The sequence below is a fragment of the Gallinula chloropus genome (assembly GCF_964237585.1).
Source record: "Gallinula chloropus genome assembly, chromosome: 4".
Lineage (NCBI taxonomy): Eukaryota > Metazoa > Chordata > Aves > Gruiformes > Rallidae > Gallinula > Gallinula chloropus.
In genome coordinates, this window is record NC_140088.1 from 24,355,971 (window position 1) to 24,378,390 (window position 22,420).

The window sequence follows — 22,420 nt, forward strand, 5'->3', positions numbered from 1 at the left end:
TTGGCTTAGCTGTTGACGTCCAAGGATTGTTTTCTGGAAGTGACCATAGTAACTTGACTTGCCTATTCTACCATCATATCATGGTTACAGTGCAGTATACCTTATGGTGCCATGCGTTTTTCCACTAGAAAATGCTAGGCAAAAGAAAGGCTACTGACATGGTTGGTGTTGCAGTCCCTGCCCATCAGAAAATGCTACACAGCAGCATGCCACAGGCATCATGGATTCTGGCTGTGTTAGCTGAGACAGAGCTCATGGCAAGATGCCTCAGGGTTAAATACCCTCTTTTGCAGACAGTGTGGCATGGTATACAGGTTCTCCCACCTTGGAGTGCTGTAGGGACTGATGGTGCTGGTTGGTGCCTCTCATGGCATGCTGGCATCCTCCTTCATTTGCATTTGTAGGCTGCCTCAGCAAAGCTAGCTTGAAAAACAGCTCTTGGTCTTAGTGCACTAGTTGTTGTGAGGGTTTGCTCTAAGGCTTTTCAAGTTGCTGTTGGATGTGAAGAGGTTGGTACTCTCATAGTAAAAGGTAGGTAAGACTTCATATAGTAAAAATGGTAAATCCTGTGGATCTTCTAAAAGCTGTGAAAATGGCTTCATACCACTTTCCTGTCATTTGTGTGAAACTTTGCTTACTCCTAGTCACTACTACTGTGTGCGCTCTTTCCAGGTGCTGTTTTGGTCATGGTGATAAAAGCAAGCAGTACAGTAGTAGCTACATGCTGTGTCCTAATGTTAGAAAAGGCTAAAAGGCCTTTCCTCCTTCACTGTAATGAGATACATTGTTTTAAAAATATTAATGGCACATGATGCCTACTTATCTAACTTACTATGGGCTTTGAGGAGTCACATCAGTCACTACTTTGCTCCTATTTCGGAGGAGATTCATTTTTGTGCATGGCAACAAGTTGACTTTTCACAAGTCTTGGGTAGGTGCTGTAGAGAATTTTTCCTACACGTGTGTACAGGTAAGGAAAATGCTTCATTAAAGCATTTCTCCCTTCCCCCCCACAATGTCAGTAAAGCCTGTTCCTTTCCATTAAGATGGGAATCAAGCTTAAGTTCTGAGAAGATAAGGTATTTGTTGCAGCATATTCATTCCTACTGTGAAACTTGAAGTTCACTGCATAAATCCCTGGAGCCTGTAAGAGTAGCTGCATAAATAAGATGAGGGTTGAGTTAATGTAACTGAAGAAATAAAATTGTTTTGTGGGGATGGGTGCAAGTGGAGCTGCATTTTGGAGACAGCCCTACAAAGAAAGACTAGGAGACAAATAACAGTTTGTGGTTTATTTGGTGTTGGAGCTGGTACTACAGTTGGACAGTCACTGTCTTGTTGCATAACCAAACCCAAAACATTTTTTAGACATGCTCAGGAGACAAGAACTTACAGCTTCACTGATAAAGTAAAGTACACAAAAATAAGGTTCTCTAAAAAAATACACAGAATTTCCAAAGCAGTGTTAGGAAAATACATTTGGACCTACCAACAGTGAAATATTTAAGCTATTCAGCTGGCAGAGAAGGTTGGTCAATTGGCTTGACAATCCTTTAACTGCAAGAAAATAGTCTTTGGTTTCACATTGTGTAATTAGTTACTTACTGTTCTGAACCAACATTAAACATGAGGAAAAAGGCAAAGGGTTTCTAGGCAGTGCTGCTTTGAATGCTGGATTTCTGTCACACCACTTTACGAGACTGAGTAGGTTATCTAGCCCTGGCTAAGAACACAGGTGTCTGAGAACAGGGAAAACACTAGAGTAGTTTCCTAATGCTATCTTCAGGAAACTAAATTGTTCAGATTTGAGCTTTTTCTGTGTTTAGTTGAGATACATACATTGAAAGATTTGACCTACGTGGAAAGTGCAACATAAGACAAACCACTAAACCCGTTAGACTGCAAAGAGTGAACTGCTTGGGTAGATTTAAAACTGTAGTTCCTTCTGGATTCCCCAGAGTGTATCTGCACTCTTCCTTAATTTGTCCTCTTCCTCAGGTTTTAGGATCATCTTCACTACATCAGTGATGCCATTATTGCCCAGTACACAAGGAACACTTAGGAAGACATCTTCTTTTATTCCATGCATGCCCTGTAATGCAGGTAAGGACAGTTAGGCTGGAATGTGTTTTACCAGGAAAACTACTACGTTTATTTGACATTAAAATAGAATGTTATCACTGTTCTTCACAGTTCCAAACACTTCTAGTTCTCAAAAAGACAGAAGTTAACAAAAAGAGGCTGCTGCTCACCTTAACAACTGTAGAGATCGGATGCACTCTTCTCAAATTCTTCATAATAGTTTCAGCTAGATCTGCCACAGAAAGGCCAATAGCCCATGATGTGTACCCCTTCAGTTTGATGACCTCATAGGCACTGCAAAGACAAAGTTACTCATGAAAAATCAAGTTGAAATACTTGAAGTTTGTAAGAAGGGCTTTTTGGGAGATGCCTTATGTAACTTGGAGATGTCAGAAGCTTAACTGACTTGCTGACAGGACTGAAGTATGCTCAGCAGTGAAGAATTCTATTTGCACTCTACTCTTCTCCCCACACCTATACTGGACACTTGAAGTAACAGCACCTCCCCAATTTAAAGTTCATTAAGCACAAAAAGTTAAGTTTGCCAAATCTGCATTACTCCTTAAGTTATTATTTCTAATTCCATTATGTCTGTATCCTGACATTTGTTTAGGGCTACTGTGGTATTTACAAAACCAGATAGGGATGCTGCAATTAGAGATGCTATACGTCTTCCATCATTTGTTCTATGCCAAGACCACACAAAACAGCAGAATTTACCTGTCCACCACCTGCTTGTGGACCTCTTTCCAGTGTTCCTTGTCTGCATCAGTTCCCAGGTCTGGATGAAGAGCCTTCAGGGAGACGCCAGCAACATTCACTCCACTCCAGACAGGTACTGAGAGTTGCACAGATTAGTTACCTCAAGAAAATTCTGTTTTGTCCTCCTCTAATTTAATCCAACTAGATCTTATTTTAACTGTTAGCCTGCAACATGTGTTGCTGACTTAGATACGACTTCAAATATAGTATGACCTAAGAGGGCAAACTGAGTAAGTAACTAGGCACATATAAACATATCTATACATGATGTCACAACATCTACCTTTAAAGCAAGACACCTAAGCAACATGAACTAAAGAGACAGCAACAGTATTTTGCAACAGTTTCTCAAAACAGGAATTGAGTCCAAATGAATCATCCCAAGCATCAGGAAGCAGACATAACTGCTTCCATGCTGCTAGAGAAAGTACAGCTGCTCTTACTCAAGTTTTCTCCAGTGCTCTAGACTCGTCTCTGCACTTCAATTCCTATATATAGTTCTTGAAGTAATCAAGAGATGCCAGTAAAGACAACTGAATGACTACTAGTAGTTGTAGTGCAGGTCTTTGGGAGCCCCTTCCAGAGAACTTTACCCTCTTGCTGCTCTGTTTGGGGTTTTTTTTGGAGAGTTATGGGAACAACTCAGCCTAGAAACTTTTACCCTCCTCAGGTTACAGTAACGACCTTTTCTAAGCAAAGTTAACTTGGGTCAAATATAGATCATCTAGGGTTACTCTATGCAGCAGAAGACTTAAAGCAACTTGGATTCTTAAGGTGCTGCAGGGCAAAGGTTTTCAAGCAGTTTTGCTGTGACTTCTGGAGATGTCTCTTGCAAACAAACCATCAGAACAAGTTCTGTATGACAGCCAGACAGATTTCATCCTTACCACTGGAATCTCCATGCTCTCCAACGATCCATCCGTGGCAGCTCAGAGGATGGATGCCCAGTCTTTCTCCCATGAGGTGGCGGAAACGGGCAGAGTCCAGATTGCAGCCGCTACCAATAACACGGTGTTTAGGAAAGCCACTGATCTTCCAGGCCACATAGGTCAAAATATCCACTGTAAGTAGAACAGGAAGGATAAGAAGTGCTACTCATGAGCAGTTTGGTAACTAGAATGGTATCTTCTGTTCATCTCTAAGGATTTTATCTGCACACTAGTTACATGAATTAGAGTGTAAAGTAATGCCTGTCACCAGGCCCTGTAAGTGGGCTAACAACTGTTTTAAAGGCAGAATCAAGAGACTGTTTATGCTACACATGCAGCTATCAGTGTCCCGTGCTAAAAGGACACTTAAAAGGCAACTGAAGACCCAAGGAGGCAGCTTGGTTTGTTTCTCAGAGGACCAGCTTGCCAAGTGTGGAGAGGAAAAATGATGTTTCTGGCTATGTGGCCTAAGTCAGTCACGTTAGTATACTAATGCCACCTTACTGAAGGCAACACAATGCTGTAAGCCAAATCCTCTTGTCAAGGCAACACAAGACAAACCTGGGTTTGAGACAATAAGCAGCTTGCAGTCAGGGCTGTATTTAACAACATTGGGAATGATGAATTTGAAGATATTGACGTTGCGCTGGACCAAGTTAAGGCGGCTCTCTCCTTCTTGCTGACGGGCACCAGCAGTGACAATGACCAGCTTGGAGTGTGCAGTCACACTGTAATCTGCAGACAGAAGGTGGTGTCAAACATGACCTCTTTCTACACACAGTTCAGAGCAAGAGTTCTGGATTTCTTTCAGGATTGATATCCAAGACTCGAGTCTGAGGATGTCAGAGTTCTCCTGGTAACTGTTACCCTTGACTTTCCTTCTAGAGAAAATTGAAGTTTTCTCTTACAACCCTGGTTCTCTGCCACAAGTGGCAACCTTTAGGGCACGGCAAAGTCTTAATGTGCAGAATGGGGCAGTGGTACTACGTACTTCTCAGGTGCATATGGTTATGGGGTAGCTGTTGGGATGGCAGCCAGTGCTGTGCAGGAAAGGAAGAAAGCTGCCTTCTTACCATGCTACCTGTGGACACTGGAGCTGCACACTAAGGTATGAGACAGAATTTGCCCTAGTCAGGGTTCCACAAAAGCAGTCAGACTTATGGCCAAGAATGAAGTAGAAACACATTCAGGGGCTAACTGGCTGTGAAATAAAACTCTCAAAGGTGTAGGAATACTTAACAAATTCATCTTTCTATATGGAGTGATGAACTCTGGAACAGAGGATTACTAGTTGGACTGGTCTTAACAAGGTCAGCTGAGCAGAAGTGAGCTTTCCTCACTGAGGACAGGCTGTGTTAGCCTAGCCACTTCGTATCTCAAACTGACCATCACTCTCCATTTGGAAATAATGAGCACTTTAGAGCCAACTACTTGCCTTTGCCAGAGACAATCTTTGGTGTTTTAAGGAAAAGGCTGCCATGCTGGAGATCGAGCATCTCTCCTCTGAGCTTGTCCTCCACAACATCAACAAGGGCAAGTTCATCAGCCAAGTCCTGCAAGAGACCAAGATCAAATAGTAAGTTTATTGCCTCTTTGAGCAAAGTACCCGATTTGTAAACTGTAAAGTTACAATTCTTTTAAAAGCTATGATCAATTTAAGCTATTTTGCTCATCTGTATCATTTTTCTCATTTCCAAGAGGGGTACTTAAAGTTAGTCTTCTGGGGTATCTCCTTTACTGAATGAGTTTGTACTTTATATATCCACATTGTGCATGGAGTAGTTGTTGAATTTAGCTTGACAATGATGAATAATTTAATAGCTGTTCATAAGCCTTCTATCTTACAGGTAAGAAAAGCAAGCCTAATTTTATTACACACAACATTTTCAATATATGAATGCAACACAAAGGACAAGTCATTCACAGTGTCCAGGAACACTTTCTCCTGTCCACGCTGCAAAGTACTCCACCACACTGGCTTCAGACAAAAGGACACCTTGGTTCTTAGAGGGGATTCTGGAAGTCATTCAAAGGTAAATGTAGCTCAAGTCAAAATGACACACAGAGCATGTGTCTGATACCACAATACAATTGATTTACAAGAACTACAGCTATCTGTTCTCTGTCAAAGAGAACACTCTCTTAAAGAGCACTGCTTCACTTCAGGCCCACAGTAAGACCAGACAGCCGAAAGTTCATCTTCTGCACTAGCCAAATTAGTCTAATAAGGGACATTATTTTTCAAGCCTCAGGTAATCACAACCATGCTGCTTCATCCCAAGCTTGACGCTTACCTTCATCAGGATGCTGATAGCACAGGCCATTCCAACAGCACCCACGCCAACCACACTGATTTTATTCTGGGCATGAGCCTGCTCCGATTTGTGGACATTGTGGATGAGCTGATCCTTGAGAGACATGGTGCAATGCTGCAAGGAAAGCAACAGATTATATCTCCATGCTTTGGAGCTTTTACTGACACCAGAATATTTGTACCAAGCAAGAGACGTGATTCCAGGATCAGAAAAATCAATATAAATCACATGCCTACAACATCCGGCAGCACTGTCTGTATGCACCTAAATGATTCAAAAACCTGAATTATTAATGAGAATGCACTGTTTGACCTTGTGATAGCTTTGTCTCAAATACAGCCTGACAACCACCAACACATAGCTGGGTGGCACTCCAGCAGCATTAGTAGAACGTTCTAAATGATCATCCGTATTACACTTACGGAAAGGAAGCCATTTTAGTACTTCCAAGCACAGCATGATCTGGCAATCTCTGTCCTCCTACCCTGAAAAACTGGTACTCCGTGCCCTGAAGCCTTTCCAGAGCTGAAGTTGTGCAACACTTAGCCAAGTCTTTAAGTACAGTGTGATCTTCAAAGTCAACTTTATGGATTTATTGTAAAGTGAAACTACATAGTTTTGAATGACAATGTCTCAAGTCTGGTGTTACCAGCTCTCCCACCCTCCACATTTCTTTTTTTAAGCTACCAGCTGCACATCAGCCTGGTATACACAATCTAATTTGATAGCCATGGGTGTACCAAGGCACCATGACGATGGAGTATTGTGCTTTCAGCCCTGCAGAAGCTGATGCTACGCTTTCCCAGACAGTGCTGCACTGGGAGCAACCCAGCTTCTACCCTTCCTCAAGAGCCCGAGGCAGGGGCAGCCTCATAGCTGGATGCAAGCATAGACACAAGATGATTCTCAAGTTAGTTCTGAACAGGCAGCAACTCGCTCAGAGCAGGAAGGGCCAGGCAGCATCGGCAGAGCAGGTAAGGACTGTGAGTTTGAGGCAGGGGGGGAGGAGGGACAGGAAACTAGCAGTGCCCATATTTAGGACGAGCTAGCCAAGATACGTCAGTCTTCATTTGCATCAGCCTCCTGAAGCGTGGCCCGGTGCAGCGCACGCTCCATGTGCCAAGTTCTCCCCTTGCCTGTACGAACTGCAACGCGCAGGGCTGGTGAGAGGCACCCGCTCAAGTGTTCTGTTCTTAGAGGGCCAGTTCCCTGGAAAGAAGCCGGTCAGGGGATGGCCAGTAGCTGAGGTGCTGTATTAATGCTCCATTTCCAGCACAGCCCATCCTCACAGCCCTTCGCACGGTCATTCCCGACAGGCAGGTTCTGGGGCGTTTCACCGCCCGTTAGGGGATGCAGTTTAACTCAGGGAGCCTACGGGGGGAGGGGTAGCGGGGCAGCGCAGCCCGCAGCGGTCTGAGGCGCGGCGCGGGTGTGGAAATCACACCGCTGGCACAAGCCGCCGAGCAGGGCGCGCTGCCGCGCCCAACGTGGCGCCGGGCTGAGCTCCAGGGCTGTGCCCCGTAACTCCTCGGCCCGGGGGGCACTCGGACTGCGGCCCGCTCGGGGCACCCTGCTCGACCGCGTCCCCCCGGGGGACGGTTGGCCAGGACTGCTCCCATCTCCCCCACGAGCACCCCCCACCCCTCCCCCCGCAACCCACAAAGGCGATCGCACCTACCGAGGCTCCTCAACCAAGCGCTGCGACGGCGGTAGCGGTGGGGCGGGGAGGCGGCCGCTGCCTTAAGTAGGGACCGGGCGGCTGACGTGAAGCGGGCGGGCCGCCGCGGTGGAGACGTGCCCGCTGACACGTCGGGGTGGAGAGGAGGGGGAAGTTGTGCCGGGCCGGCGTGGGTTAGCAGGGAAGGGAAGGGAAGGGGTGGAGTGAGGCGGGGGGGACGGTAACGCTCGGCCCACTAACGGCCGTTCTGGAACGTTCGGCCCGCAATGGTCGGTACTGTGAGAGAAGCCCAGGCGGGCAAGGAATAGCTCAGCACCGGCTGGGGCTCGGCAGCCCCTCTGGGGGAGGCTCAGCGGGCCCGTCTCAAGTTTGAGGCGGGGGGGCTGCAGGGGGGACTGCCGGGCTGGGCTTGCTGCGGCTCCGCGTCGCGCCGGTGGTGTAACCGGCATCCTGGCGTCGTCGGGGGAGATTCCCCTGTTCTTACACCTGGATGGGTGAAAGTGACTAGAACGCTGGTGCCCGAGGGCTGGGACGGTGCGCAGTGCGTGCTCGGCCAGTACGCGGACCAGCAAGCGGTGCCGGCTTTGGAGAGTAAAGGTGTGCCGGGCGGGCAGCGCTCCTCCCGGGGAGCCGTGCCCATTCCCGCCGCCAGCAGCCAGCCCTCCGCTCCTCCTCATCGCCGGCAGACGCCGCTTGGGTTTCTGGCCGTTGTTGCGGATGCAGCCCTTGGCCGATAGCTAGAAACCTGCTTCTAATCTCCATCTAAATCTATCGGTGTTTGGGGGTTGGTGTTTTTTTGTTACAGACGTCCTTGTCTGGCGTTTACTTTCCCTTCCCGTGTATTTACATACTCGGTTCCCTCTCTGCTGCTGTTCTGTGAAGTTACATAAGCGAAGCCTTTTCAGGCTGGCGTGCTGCGAGCTGTGCGCTGCTCACTGGGGAGACCTCTCTGCCATTTGAATGCTCCTCTCTTGGGAGAGGCCGCCGTCTGGAGTGCTTCAGGCCGTCTTCTCTGCCGTGCCTCAAACAGGAACACTAACGTTTTCCTGTCCTTACTGGAAATACCATGACTGGTCGTGGCTTTTTCAGAGTCACGCCACACAGTCAGCTCCCTGTCACCCAGTGGTGGGGTAGTGGAGCCAAGCCCTCCTCCTTGCTCCTTACTGGGATACTGACAAAGAGCAAAAAATAGTACTCACTGGGTGCCTGATGTTTCAATTTTATACTATGCTACAAGATTGTCTCACTTAACTAGCTTTCGGTAATCCCTTGCTTCATTTTATCCATTCATTCACCGAATTTCATGCTCGTTAAAATTTCCTTCCACATCTTCCTGAAGAACTGCACAGAATCAAAAGCACAGGCCCAAACTGCTTCCACCATGGCTCGCTTCTGAAACACTTGCTGTTCTCTGGTCCTGTGGTAATGGCTCCAGGTCAGTAAATTGACTTAAAACCTTTGCACCTATTGTGTGTTGGGACTCTGGGAGTGAGAATGTCTGGTCACTCCCACTGGAGCACGGCAGATTGTGGGAGTTTCCCTTGTCAGCTGGCTGTATGCATTTATTATCTTGCATCTGCTTCTTCCTTCTACCCCTGCTCTTAGGCATCCTGTCTTTACCCCATGGATTAACATCTTCACCTTTAATAAAAATCAGGGAAGCAATAATTTAATCTTGTGAGATTAGCTGGGTTACCTTTATTTTTCCATTATTGTCTTACAGTGATCCTTTTTCTCCTAATTTCTGTATCTTCATTACCTTTGTGATGTTTCTCTTAGTTTCCTTTTGGCATTCCAACTCTAACTGATTTTTGCCAGTATCTATTTGTGCCTCACTTTCTGAGGTGCTTATGGCAGAAGGCCTTCCTCACTACTTTATCTTCCTCTGTCCCGACCAGCCTTTCTATCTCAGTTTTGTCTCAATGTCCTGTCTCATAAAGCCAGCATAAAACATGGCACTCAGTCACACTAGACCAGAGTGAATGGTGTGAAGATGGGTATATCCCTTCACAGCTAAGGCTTGTACTCATCTGCCAAACTGTGCTTTACAACTGCAAGCATTTTCTGCTGCTGTTCAAGGCACGCTAACGTCTTGTCACAGACCATCCCAGTGACAATTCCCGTCTGCTGTGGTGACCTGTTGGGGACAGTAGCCCAAAGCTTCATAATTTCTTTGACAGTCCACTGGCAAAACAAAAACAAAAAACACAAGTGAGAAATTATTGAAACATAGAATAATGAGATTGGCATGAAACAAGCCAGAAAAATAGAAAATTTTGGTTCTTATAAAGACCAACACTCCTAGCAAAGGAGGTTAAACACAACATTGCAAAATTAGATGTGCTTTGTTCCTTGCTGCTGCTTGAAGAATGAGTGATACTTGTGAGATGTGTCATCAGGGAAGACTCGATAGCTAAAGAAGGGAAAGTGTGGATAGTTGCTGAGTAGGCCTAATGCCGCATCAATGTAGAATAAAGAAACCATGTAGTGTTGTTCTGCATTATGCTGGGTTCAGTGAGCATCTTGTTGCATCAGAAGCCTGAAGGAGGGATTAGGAAGGTTAGTTTTGCATCCCAGGAATCTCTGTTTAGAGTGGCTTTACATGAATGGCACTAAGCATCTCATCCAGAGTTTGGGTTCCAGACACTTGTCAGGACAGAAGATGAACTTTTGACAGAAATGAAAAAGAAATATTTTCTCCCAATAAATTTTCTTACTTCTGAAAAGTTTAAATGTAAGACAAGAGGCTTCAAAGATAAGACTGTCTGGATAGATTAATGAGCATTTTAAAAATACATAACTAATGTAAAGCAAGTGGTATTCTACTGCCATCACAGTGCGACCAAGGCTTCTAAGAGGAGAGCGCTGTTATAAGATGGTTCTTATCCTGTGGCTCAGGCAAAATAAAACTTGATATTGTTTTCAGGGTTTAAGTTTGAATAAAATCTTCACTTCCCTATGTTTGTGCAGCTTGTTGCTGAGATCAGAACCAATCCCAAATCTCTGTTATTTAGAAGTTGTCCGTACCTGTCTGGTGCCTATTCAGATACCAGAGGTCCTCCGTTTGAAGAGGAGGCCAAAGCAAACTAACCAGGATGTTTCAAAACCACTGTGGTCCCAAAGTCTTCTCGATGATCATAAGCAGATCAGAAGCCTTGCTTTATTAAAACCAGGCTGGGCTTTTCAGATGCCAGTGTTAATGCACCTGGGTTACAGAACTGAGGAGGAGGCTGCTGCTGCCACATTTGTCCTTTTTAAGTGTCCTCTGTGATCCTGTTCGCAGCCGTAGGTTCTCAGGAGGAAAGCAGTCATCTGGCATGACTGACATTGATTTTTTTCTGCCTCAGAGAGCTTCCATCAGAGAAGGCTCAGAACAACACAAACAGAACGGGGGGAGAAAATTAAGGATGCTTTTTGTGTACTTGGAAGATGGAGGCCAGGTCTGTTTTGATTTCTGTGAAGTGATTGACTTTGATTGTCGGGACAGGACTGACTTTCCTCACTTTTATGCATAAGGAGTTTTATTCATCCTATTTTTTCCCCCTGCTGCCTTTTATTGCATTAGTGGGAGGTGGTGTTGATGGAGTGATGGGAATGTTTGAAATGTGACAGGGTCTCTCTGGGGAAGCTTGGCCCTTCCTCAGATTGCTTTCCCTCTTTTCCATATTAGCTTTCACAAATTAAACATGAAAAATAAAGCAATGGAGTTGGTGAATGTGGAAACTTTTATACTTCTATTCTAGGATTTACATGGTGATATTTAACTTCTGCACTTGTCATTTGTTCAGGTCCTGGTTTATGACAGACAAAATCAAATCTGATGGTGCCATTGAGGTGAATAATAACACCAAACCATGACTGGCACGTATTTGCTGTATGAGCTACAGCTTAGAGAGGAGGCTAGCAGTAACTGAAAGCCACAGTTGATGCTGACCAGCCCTGGAAAGGTCAGTGGAATCTCTCCACTCTACCTGAGAGATGAGGTCTGTTTCACCCCTAAAAATCGTTAAGTGTTATTTCCAGTGTGATCAGTCCTGCTTTTGCTCTGACATCATCAGGGGCTTTGCTTTCATATGATGTCAGTGCGTGAGGGAAAGACCTAGCACTAGACACAGCTACAACATGTTCCACTCCTGTCTGTTCATTTGATTTACTGTGAGGCCTGAGGAACTTCCTCCAGGTTTAATGGCTTTGTTATTCCTTTGTAAAATGCAAAGGGTCTTTATCCGCCGACCTCACGGTAGCACTGTAGGGATTAGTTCATTATGAAACACCTCAGTTCCATAAAGCAAAATGAAAATGATTGAGGTTCTTTAGTTAAACCAGAGAGGCCTGCACCCCAGAATGGAGTAGAATGATACCAAAAGTTTGGTATATTCTGCTAGATTATCAACATGAGAAAAACTCTCAGAGCTGGGATTCTTGCAGTTTCTAAATATTTATCAGGGTAAGATACAGGACTTTGGTTCATACTCCATAAAAATCTGTATTTTCTGTTCTTCAAATTTGGGCAGTATAGCCACCTCAAACCATTTGAATCTACCTCCTAAGAAAGTTCAAAGATTAATTTCACCTTGGCTTGCACTGATTGGCATCTCTGCACATAACTGATTAGCTGTGGTCCACACACCTCCAGGTCCCTCTCCTTCCCTGCCTGAATGCTGTTGTGAGGGCGCTGGTATTGCAAAGATCTGATGCTTCTGCTGCTTCACACCCTCTTTTTCTTTGCCCTGTCACTGTGGGCGAGGAGGAGGGGCTAGCTGATGCAATTCTCATTTCCGGCTATTTATACCTATCTGTTCCTACAGCCTATTTTTAAATGTGCACTCGGGTAATGTATGTGGAGACCTGTGTGAATAACTGACAGCTTCTGAAGATCCCAGATTTCAACATCTGATTTTTGTCAGCTGTATGTTTTTGATTGTAATCTGTTTTCTAGCTGACATATTTCAATGTGCAGAACTTCCAAGTTACAGCATTTTTTTCCCCCTTAAAAGGTTTGTTGTGTTTGCAACAGCAATGCACTATGCACTCAGCACAGAGCTAGGTGAAACTGTATTTCTTGCAATGATTTTTCTCAATATGGAGCTAAAGAAAACTGATTTTCTTGCAATTCCTTCCTAAATCATCACTCCGGGTAGCTGGACTGAGCAACATGCATGATTTTTTCTCGCTTCTCTGGGGAGATGAATTTACTCATGGAAGCATGAGTCACTGCGCAGGATTCTGCAAGCCAAACCCACTCCCTTGATGCCACTCTGGATACTTGCTCATTTGCTTAGGAGCTGCAGGAAATGGGATGCTTTGGATAAATCACATGATCTGAGAGAGCCAGGAAGGCACTCCAGTGGACAGAGGCTGCTGGTCAGTCTTTGCCTAACAAAGCCCTAAAGGTATCTCCTCCAGCTCAGTGCCTGCCTCCTGTTGACTGTCAAGAGGAAGGTGATCATTAATGCGTCCTTGCTCCTGCCTTCTGAACTGGCAGCAGCAGCCGTACTCTTACTGTTATTTAAGTTGTTCTTGAGTGTCTGGCAGGTTGCAGTAAGTGGAGACTTTCTATAAATTACAGTAAGGAGCTGGAGGGATATGAGAGGAGGGCTGCAGACTGCTGCTACTTGCCAATTCAAGAGGGCAGGCAGGCTCAGCAGCAAAAGGTCAGAGGCATGTCCCTGCACTCCATCTGGAGCAGAAACCCCTCCCTTGCCCTTATTATAAAATTCGTATTAATTCTGCAGCTGTCAGTTTTGATTTCCCCAGGATCCCTGCTCAGCACATCACATGTCAACAAGCTGGTTAACTCAGTAAAGAGCCACGGAGTCCGGCAAAGGCAAGTTTTTACTGATTCAGGCCATTTGGGTCATAATTCATGTAACAACACAACACTGCCTCCCCCACAAAGGCAGATACTTTTCCAGCATTTCAGAACTTCTATACCTGGTTGACCCTCTGTGTATTCAGAACACTAGCAGATTATATATTCTCTCGCATCCAAAAATCACTGAAGCTAAACTTTAATTTCTGTGAATGAAAATTCCAAGTTGCACTGCTTGGAAACCCAGCATCCTATAGTTGAGAAGTTACTGGGCCATACAACCACTCAGACTTGGTGAGGAGCTTCCTGCCCTGCCTGCTCTACAGTAACAGTGTATGAGACAGACATGAATTCATCCTGTTATCTCTTTCATCCATTTTGGAGACAGAAGCGTTGCAGTTGTGACTCTAAAAGGAAGCCCTGCCTTTAGCAGCACAAAGTTACAGGGTCCATGAAGTCCTAGACATTGAAAATAGTTTGGTCTGTGTTTTCATGAAAGATGCAGTTCAGCATGCAGGATACCTCTCTTGAAAGCTTTTACAGAAGACATCAGTGCTATAAAGTGTAACTTACAGCTCCTGACATTTTCTGGAGCTTGTAACATGTGGGTTAATTTCTGTAGTGCTTTGTGGATCCTGGTGAATAAAATCCAGCTCTGTACCTGGAGTGGAGTGGGAACGCCATCAATCAAGAGATGTGGTTTTGCAGTCTCCTTTTAGAGCCTGGGTGCTACAACAGGCTCTCAGTATACCCCACATGTTGGTGTTCTCAGATAATGCCCAGTGAATACAGAAAATGCTTGTGCCTACAGATGGCTATGTAATAAATTGTTGTCTGGTCCTTGGAGAAGGGAGATGAAGTTTAACTTGCAGTTCAACAAACTTAGCAATAGAATGGAAGTTGGCAACCAGCTGCTTTCATTTAGGTGGCCACACCTGAGTCTCTTTAAAAGAGCTGCAGTTGGGCTGGTTTGGCCCTAAGAGAGCAGTCCTCAGGGTGACTTTGGTGGGTGTTACAGAGTTGAACTCTTCTGCTGGTCTCAGATGGGAAAAGTAATGTGACTGTGTCTGCACAAGGTACTCTTTTAGATTCTGTTTTAGTGGTGGTGGTTGTTGGTGGCTTAGTGGGCGAACACAGACCCCTGAGGGGGGAGATGGCTGTAAAAGGCAGGTGCTGTCCTGAGAGGTTACCAGGCAGAGATCTGAAAGACTGTTTAAATCATATGTGGTGCCAGCAGAACTTAACTGCTGGAGGGAATGTGGTAGTGTCCACGTGGGATAGCTTTTGCCTGATCTCTCAAAAAGTTTGGCTCGCTGGGATTTTTAGTTTTGTTCTGTTTAATTTTATAAGCTGAAGGTAGCCAAGGGAAAGATAGGTGAACACTGTTTCCTAAATGACCAAGTTTCCCTGGCTTGTACTGCTAGGGATTTACACCAGCCTTGGGAGGGGCTGTAGTTGTATGTTAGTTGCTGCTGTGGGCATTCAGTGGCCTGTGCTTTGTGTAGGCTTGTGGGTTGGTGTTGGAGACCTCGTTCTACTCACCGCAAAGGTTGATGTGAACCCTGAGGTCATGTGTAGATGCCAAGTGTGGTTTAGCAGGAAGAGGGGGTGATTTCTAATCCTTTCCAAGAGAAAATTTTTTCGTGGTCTAATTTTCTTCCTTTTTTTGTTTTCTTTCATTTACACGCTGGTGTCTCTTAGTGTATCGCGCTCCAACTGCACCATGACTCGATACCAAAGGTCTAAACTGTGGCAGTGATTCCCAGGGGAAATAAAAATGGATAGAGAGAGGTGCAGCCTGCATTGCTAACATGCAATAGTCTTTTGACTCAGCTTTGTTATGCAGCCATAGTAAATTCATTTATATCTTCAAGCAAGTAGCAAGCCGAACATCTCTGTAAGGAGCATAGCTTCACAGCATTGGCATTGTGCAGATGCTCAGCAGCTCTCCTCACCAAAGAGCTCATCAACTAAAGAGGCAGAACAAACCAGGGAAGTGAAAGTGGAAGCAGAATTGTTGTCAAATATGGTGCTTGTCTTAGCATGATGGTTTTCTTGAGAGCTTTACACAAATACTGATCCTTATGTCTATCAATTAATTTAGTTTTCTTATTTACACTCAAATTGAAAGGTTGCTGCTTGCCCACGGACTGCCAATGCATCATTTTCAAGGTGCCACACTAAGTGTGGAGTTTCTGGCTTGTTGACCCTTGTTTCCTGTATTTAGATGAAATTGCACAAATGTTTAGCAAATATTTGCAGGGCATGCCCTTGTTGTCTTAAATCTATGTTGAGTCTTGTTTAAGGAGGTGGATGTTACCAAAGGGAGCAAGTACCTGATTTTTAGCTCCTATGTGGGGATTCCTGATACTTGCAAAATCTCTTGATTCTCCAGCTTGGGCCTTACAGTAAAATGAACATGCCTGGCTCTTGGCTAGTAAATGCAAAGTACACCATTTGTTGCTGGCTGGAGTTGTTTTTCTCATCCCTTTACCCAGATCCAGCTGTATCCCTAGACCATATGTAGTTCTGACCTTCAAAGGCAGTATCTCAATGCAGGTACACTTGTACAAGATGCCAATATGGTGAAAACATGAGGTGCTGGCACATCATGTCATAGATTCTGGGGGTGTGCATGTGCACACGAGAGCTGTTTTTCTGGAGGCTGAGTCTCCTGAGCACCTGATATACTCTCTGGATCTTTTTGCTGGTTGCTTTATGAGTTCTGTGGCTTATGTAGGATTCATTGTGTGCTTGTGGAAAATCTTTGATATGTAATGCTGTGATGTCAGAAGGGAAGAGGTACAGCTTTATCTTTTGCTCACTGTGTGAGGGTGAACAATTTTTGGAGTGGCAACCAGGATGTGTTAACTCCTTGCCACATGACAAGCCTTTGGACTGGCTGCTGGGGCAGCAGGGCTCACCTATTGCTCTGCTTTTGGCCTCTGGACGGGAATGTTTGCCAACAGGGCGGTGCCAGTGCGGTGGCAGAATGTCAGTGTTAGAGCTTGTGAGGCCCAGGACGGAGCGCGGCCTGGGCCCCGGCCTGCCAGGCTGTGACGCGGTGTATTTACGTGTTCAGACACAAGGAGCAAGGTCTGTTGCTTTCTTTATGGAGTATCATCCCCTCTGTGTGTTTGGCAGCTGACCTCGTGTTCCTTCATTTTTAATCTCATCAGCTGTTTGTGTCCCCAGAGGGACACGTTAAGGAAAATAAAGCTGTTCCACTTTGAAACTTCTGAAGCGAAGTAGCATTTCTGTCTCCAGGTTTGGTCTGGAGAAGATGGGGCAGTTGAAGGCTGCAGGTACTCGATAAATTTTGGCAAGTTCTGGATTAAGGTTATGTCGTTATCTTTCCTGTTTATGTATGTTTAGCCATAATGTTGAACACACATTCCTTGGGTAATAATCTCAGTCTTGCATCCCCTTTTAAAATATGCTGTCTTGCAACAACATCTGGAGATTTGGAGTCAATAGGTTATTAGGCTATGGAGAGAATTAAAATAATAATAAACAAGTAATCTCTGTAACATTTCATATCTCTTAGGCAAAGATTACTGTGTGCAAGTTAGTTCAGTGCATGACCTCTGTAAGAGTTCTTAGGTATATAAGAGCAGCCAAAAATAGCTCCCTGGAAGGTCAGGGGAGGCTTCTTTTCTGCATGTGGATAGCTTTGCATTGCTCATCTGAAACATCTATATGTCTTACAGCAAGCGAGCAAGAATGGATGGAAAGAAAATAGAACACCAAAAAGGACTTGGAGAGCAGCCAGAGCCTGTGTAACATGTTCTTTATTCATACAAGCCCGTACAGACTGCTGCTAGCCTTGGAGACTTTTCCATACATGAAATGGAGAAAGTCAGTATTAGCTTCTAAGCCCTGCTTCAAAGACAGCCTAGCCAAATAAAGGCTGAATTCACACTGTCAATAGATGAACAACAGCAAGAAGGACCCTTATGTTTTAAAATGGAGCTGTAGGCTTGCATCCAAGTGATTTTAAGCTTCTGGCTAACCCTGGAGTCTGAAAGAAATTTCAGCTTGTCATACCAAATGTTCTTTTTCTTTTGATATATGCATGCTGAGGTGGAGTTTGTGAGAAGCTTATATAGCAAATTCCAAAGTCAGAGTCTCCATGAACACTTTAATTATTGAATAGGCAAGAGCTAACATGAGAGAGGAAGGCTCTGTGTTTCTCTGCATAATAATCTCCACACACACACCCCCGCCCCTTCCTGTCCAAATCCCCCTGGTTAATCAGGTTATGTTTGCCCTATTTCTCTCAGGGAGCAAGCAGAATGCAGTGTCGCTAGAGATGGAGGAAGGGAAGGTGGAGAAGGGCATGCTGAAAGCAAGAGTGGGTTGAGGATGCTCCAGAAATGAAAGCTTTGCTTTGGCAGGGTTCCAGAGTTGGCAGCAGGATGCCTTCGGGCTGCGCGATGTCTCTGTGACCCATCACACTTGCTGACACGCGTGGTCTCGCATCCCAGGTCATGTACCAAAGGATGGTGAAGAGAATTTGCATGTCTGTGCTCAGCCTGGAGGCGTCTGTGGTCTCTGCAGCCAACAGCTCCCTCCCCAAACACCCTCTCAGATGCCTGTTTCAGCTAAGAGCCCCTAGGAGGGAGTAACTGGCGTCCCTGTGGCATCTGTCTGTGCATGCTTTTGTGCCATCCTGCAGTATTTTGTTCTTGCTTCGCTCATCCTCTTGGACATGTGGCTGCAAGCTACAGGAAAAAAGCACAGATGGATGGACCCACCAAAGGGAAATGCAGCTGTGAGAAGCGGGGCACCACCACACACACAGCACTGCTGCTGACCTCTGTGAATGACGGTTTCCTTTAAGTATGAATCTGGTGACTCTGGAGTTTAGCTCTGCGTGTGCTGAGATTTTGGAGGTTCTTTGTATGGGTCCATGCCTTGCAAATGCTCGTATTATAATAGGCAATAGCAGACTAACAGCCTGGGAGACTGGAGTCCAAAGCTCTTCTGTGACTGGTGTCTAAACAGCTTCGTGCCCTTCTTAAAATGTGAAGAACTGCTTCTTCTGAGGTCTGGGTCTGGGCAGGCTTAGAAGAACAGAGTCAGTCTTGATGTGCGAATTCTGTGCAGTGACTTGAGTGATTTTGGGAGAGTGACAAATAATGCAGAAAGATGCAGGTCTGCACCTGCATTCTGTGTTCTGGGGTTGTATTTATCCAGAAGCTCAAAACCAAACCTTTCCAGACCAAATCACGGAGCTTTAGGGAATTTATATGTAACCCGGCTTCTCTAATGCCCTAATTCTGGCTCAGGATCAATTGGACGTCAGCCTGTGCTTGCGTTTCAGTTCTGCTGGGAAGTGTGAAGCTGTACAAGTGTTGCATAATTTGGACTTAGGTGCCAGCTGCTTTGCTCAGATCATGGTGCATTGTTCTTTGGAGATGTACCTCTGGAAGAGATTTTTAGCACCCCTTGTTGTTAGCAGCGTGGGTCAGAAACATGTGTGTAACTCAGAGCTAGGTGAATGCTAAGACACTCTTCCAAAAGTATAAGCATCAGCAAATGCAGACCTGAGCTAGTAAATCCTGGACCTGTGACGTGATCTTGCATGCTCCCCGGTACAGAGCAGAGCTGGCTGGGTGGCTATGGACTCCTACTCCCTCAGGAATGAAAGCATGCAGGAAATGAACCGCCACAAACCTCTCCTTGGCAGGGGAAAGCTGTGAGAGGAGCAAGGTGTAGTAAGCCTGGGCAGTTGCGGAGCCGGGCCTTGCAGGTGCTGCAAGCTGTGTGGAGATCCCGGATGCCTTGTTCCCGCTGCACAGTGCTGTCTGGCAAGCACATGTTGTGTGTGGTGCATGTCTGGAACGTGCCAGCGCTCTGATGTCATGCGCTGCCATGGCCCGACTGCTCCTTGCTGCAAGACACCGGCCAGAGCCGGCTGTGACCGCAGAGCGACTGCACCTGGGCCTTGGCGCAGCGGAACGTGGGGTGGCTGAGTTGCTCCATAGAGCTGCTGTTTGGTTTAACTGCAGTAGGCAGGAGGGGACGGTCATATCAACGTCCTCCCACCCCATAAGAGTGATGGTGTATGTGCGAGGAAGTGATGGGGGGAGAGCTGAGCCGTGTGGAGTGGCTTTGGTTCAATGCTGTACTAGGTAGGAGTCTGTCCTGCCAGCCTGGGCACGGGAGAGCTGCCGGAGCAGATGGCTAGCAGCACTGTCGCTGCAGGGTTAGCTGGCTTGTGGGGTGCTGCCAGTTTTGTGCAGGGAGGAGGGCATCCTGCTTTTTGGAGGAGAACAGTATGTGATGTGGCAGTCTGGAGGGTCGCCCAAACATGGAGGAGTCTGTCTGACTCGAAGGCTGAGCAGCAGCGTGATCCAAAGAGCAGATCTCCTAAATCATTTGCAGGTTAACAGAAGGCTTTTTCTGTGTCTCTGATACTGCCAGGTAAAAAGCTGTCAGTTGCACAAATACGTGTGAATCTCCTCCCCAACCACCCCCAAACCAGACTTGAGCTTCCACAGTTATATGACTGGCTTAAAAATTCTGCATTTACCATCTGGTGTACTTCTAATTGCCTTTCTGTCTTCCAAAACCTTAATTTCTGTTTTCAAGATGGTGTTGTGTGGTGGGTTTTTTTTTAGTGGATTTTTTTTTTAATAAGCCAGGAAATATTTTATTTTTATTAACAAAGTCCCAGGACTCCAGAAAGTGGAGCTTTAGGGAAGGATGCAGTGGTTTCTTGGATCTAATAGCACCGAGAGGAAGCAGAGAGGCAAAAACTTTAGCCTTAGAGAAGGTGGGCAAGAAGGCAAGGCTGGAACAGTAGCTCCATTGTTTGACTTTGCTGTAGCTGGTGGATATGGTGCATGTCCTAGGGTGCTGCATATTACAAGTACCTGGCTGATGGTGTGCATGGCAATCAAATCATGAGGTAATTACTGGACCAGTGGGAGAGGCATGCAAGCAGTATTGGTTGTTAATTTACAAAAAGTAAAACCCAACACTCTAAAACTGAAAGATCAGAACTCTGGTCCTCTGATCTGGTTTTAGATGACAAAGACATAGGAAGTTTTGAGAGGAAGAATCTTGAGAATATCTGCTGCAGCTTTAATTGCTGATAAAGATTTTGATAAGCTAGGTGGCTGTGCTGACTTCTCCACAACAGTTATGTTTTGAACCATTTAAGACATCTAATGCATCGAAGGTCTGATTCTGCAGGAAGTCCTGGTACCAAGCACCCGATGAAGTCAAGGCACTAAAAAATGTTTAGGAACATTGATGTGGCAGCATGGGATAGATTTGGCCCACAGAGCTCTGTACCAGATCCACAGGGCTGGAGCTTCTGCCTAATAGAAATACGAAAAATCTAATCTAAAATTTCTCATCCTTTCTTATGCTGAACACATGATGTGGAATTTGAAGGGCGATTTGGGGATGTTAGGATTTTAAAACATAACATATACTCATGCTCTGGTTCTTATGTGCAGTTTGAAGTATCCTGTAGAGAACAGGCTCTTGGAAATTGGCATACTTAAGGTCTGGACAGCCAGCACTTCCTCAAATACAGTATTTTTAAGCTGTTACGCAGTGTTTCCTTCAAGTATTTTGTCCCCAGATTGACCGGGTCTGTCTGGAAACCTTGAGCAGATCAATAAGCTGCTTGTTTCATGTGGAGTATTGAATGTCGGTGTGTGATAAAGTTGGTAGCTGCGTAATACTGGCTGATACATCACATGGTTTGTTGCATTTCTGGTACTTAGGATGCAAGTGGCTTGCTTGAGATGGAGCTGATTTGAGAAATTATGTACATACCCAGCGGAGACAGATTGCTTTTCATACAATTTGTAGCCCTCAGAGGATATAGCACCTTCTGGTTTCTCTGAAACGAGCGTAATCACCGCTATCTCTTTTGATAAAGAAACACGGAAAACTTGTTTTCCAGAAAGTATTGATGACCTGCCTGAATTACCTGAAAACACCTGTAATCTCAGCCTTGTAACAGGACTAGGGGGGTCATTAAAGGCCTGCTGTAAATGGTTGTGCAAGGCCTTTAACGGGGAAACTAGTTTGAACTTTGTGCCCACACCGTTTCCTGATTCTATGTAACTTGCTATTATTACATGCAAATAAATAAAGGGGAGGGAAAACCAACGTACTTGAAAGTAAGGTCAACCACTGGACTCTGGACTGCTTGATGCAGTGGCTGCAAACGTGCAAAAGCTATTCCAGAGTTAAAAAAGACTGGCCTTTGCAATTCTTCTATGGTATCTGCCTAATGAGCATGACAGCTCTCCTGGCAGATGCTCAGAAAGGTTACAGTCTGTGTAGCAGCAGCACTTCCTCTAGGGCTCCTTCCATAGTCAACCAAGAGAAGTTGTTCCATGCATTCATTTTCTGGAAGAGATGAAATTGTTCTCTCTTCTCCTTGGATGGGTTCGACCATTGTGGTTTTGGAGACTGTGGTGGTTTAGCCACTTCTGCAGGCCCCCCTTTTCCACCAGAACCCAGCCACACAAAACTACAACAGAGACCCTTAAGATGCAGGTGTGGTTCCTTGCAAGGCAAACGGAAGATAAGCTTGTTTTACCTGAATCATCTTGCATGTCTTACAGTTAACCTGTGGACCTTCAGGGGCCACTGACGTAAAACCACAGCTCCAGAGGAGTTATCTTCCATGGGAGTGAGAAGAAGCCCATCTTTGACAAGCTGAAGTTAGCTTTTGTCAATACCCTTCCTGCTTCTCATCTCATCCATGCTATCTGCTACTGGGTGTCCTTAAGTATGATGTTGGAAGTCAGTGCTGATTTAAAAAAACCAGCCAGTCCCTTTGGGACATCTTGCTGAAAACCAAACTTCT

The 22,420-nt window shown here is 45.5% G+C and overlaps 1 protein-coding gene across 1 annotated transcript; it reads right to left on the reverse strand.

Annotated features, from left to right (window-relative positions):
* Positions 1 to 1,277: 1,277 nt before the first annotated feature.
* Positions 1,278 to 7,901, reverse strand: LDHA (lactate dehydrogenase A). Its single transcript, XM_084263499.1, has 8 exons — positions 7,767 to 7,901; positions 6,068 to 6,202; positions 5,209 to 5,326; positions 4,335 to 4,508; positions 3,732 to 3,905; positions 2,803 to 2,920; positions 2,253 to 2,376; positions 1,278 to 2,092 (listed from the first exon to the last, which is right to left on the reverse strand). The coding sequence occupies exons 2-8, from the start codon at positions 6,191 to 6,193 to the stop codon at positions 1,928 to 1,930; spliced, it is 999 nt and encodes a 332-aa protein (XP_084119625.1). The 5' UTR covers positions 6,194 to 6,202; positions 7,767 to 7,901; the 3' UTR covers positions 1,278 to 1,927.
* Positions 7,902 to 22,420: the final 14,519 nt, after the last annotated feature.

What these genes read in the sequence shown, in the direction of transcription:
- LDHA (XM_084263499.1), bottom strand. Translation starts at nt 6,193, where the DNA reads ATGTCTCTCAAGGATCAGCTCATCCACAATGTCCACAAATCGGAGCAG. An exon ending in CTATCAGCATCCTGATGAAG is followed by an intron (nt 5,327 to 6,067) that starts GTAAGCGTCAAG and finishes GGTCTCTTGCAG; the next exon opens with GACTTGGCTGATGAACTTGC. An exon ending in GCTTATTGTCTCAAACCCAG is followed by an intron (nt 3,906 to 4,334) that starts GTTTGTCTTGTG and finishes TTCTACTTACAG; the next exon opens with TGGATATTTTGACCTATGTG.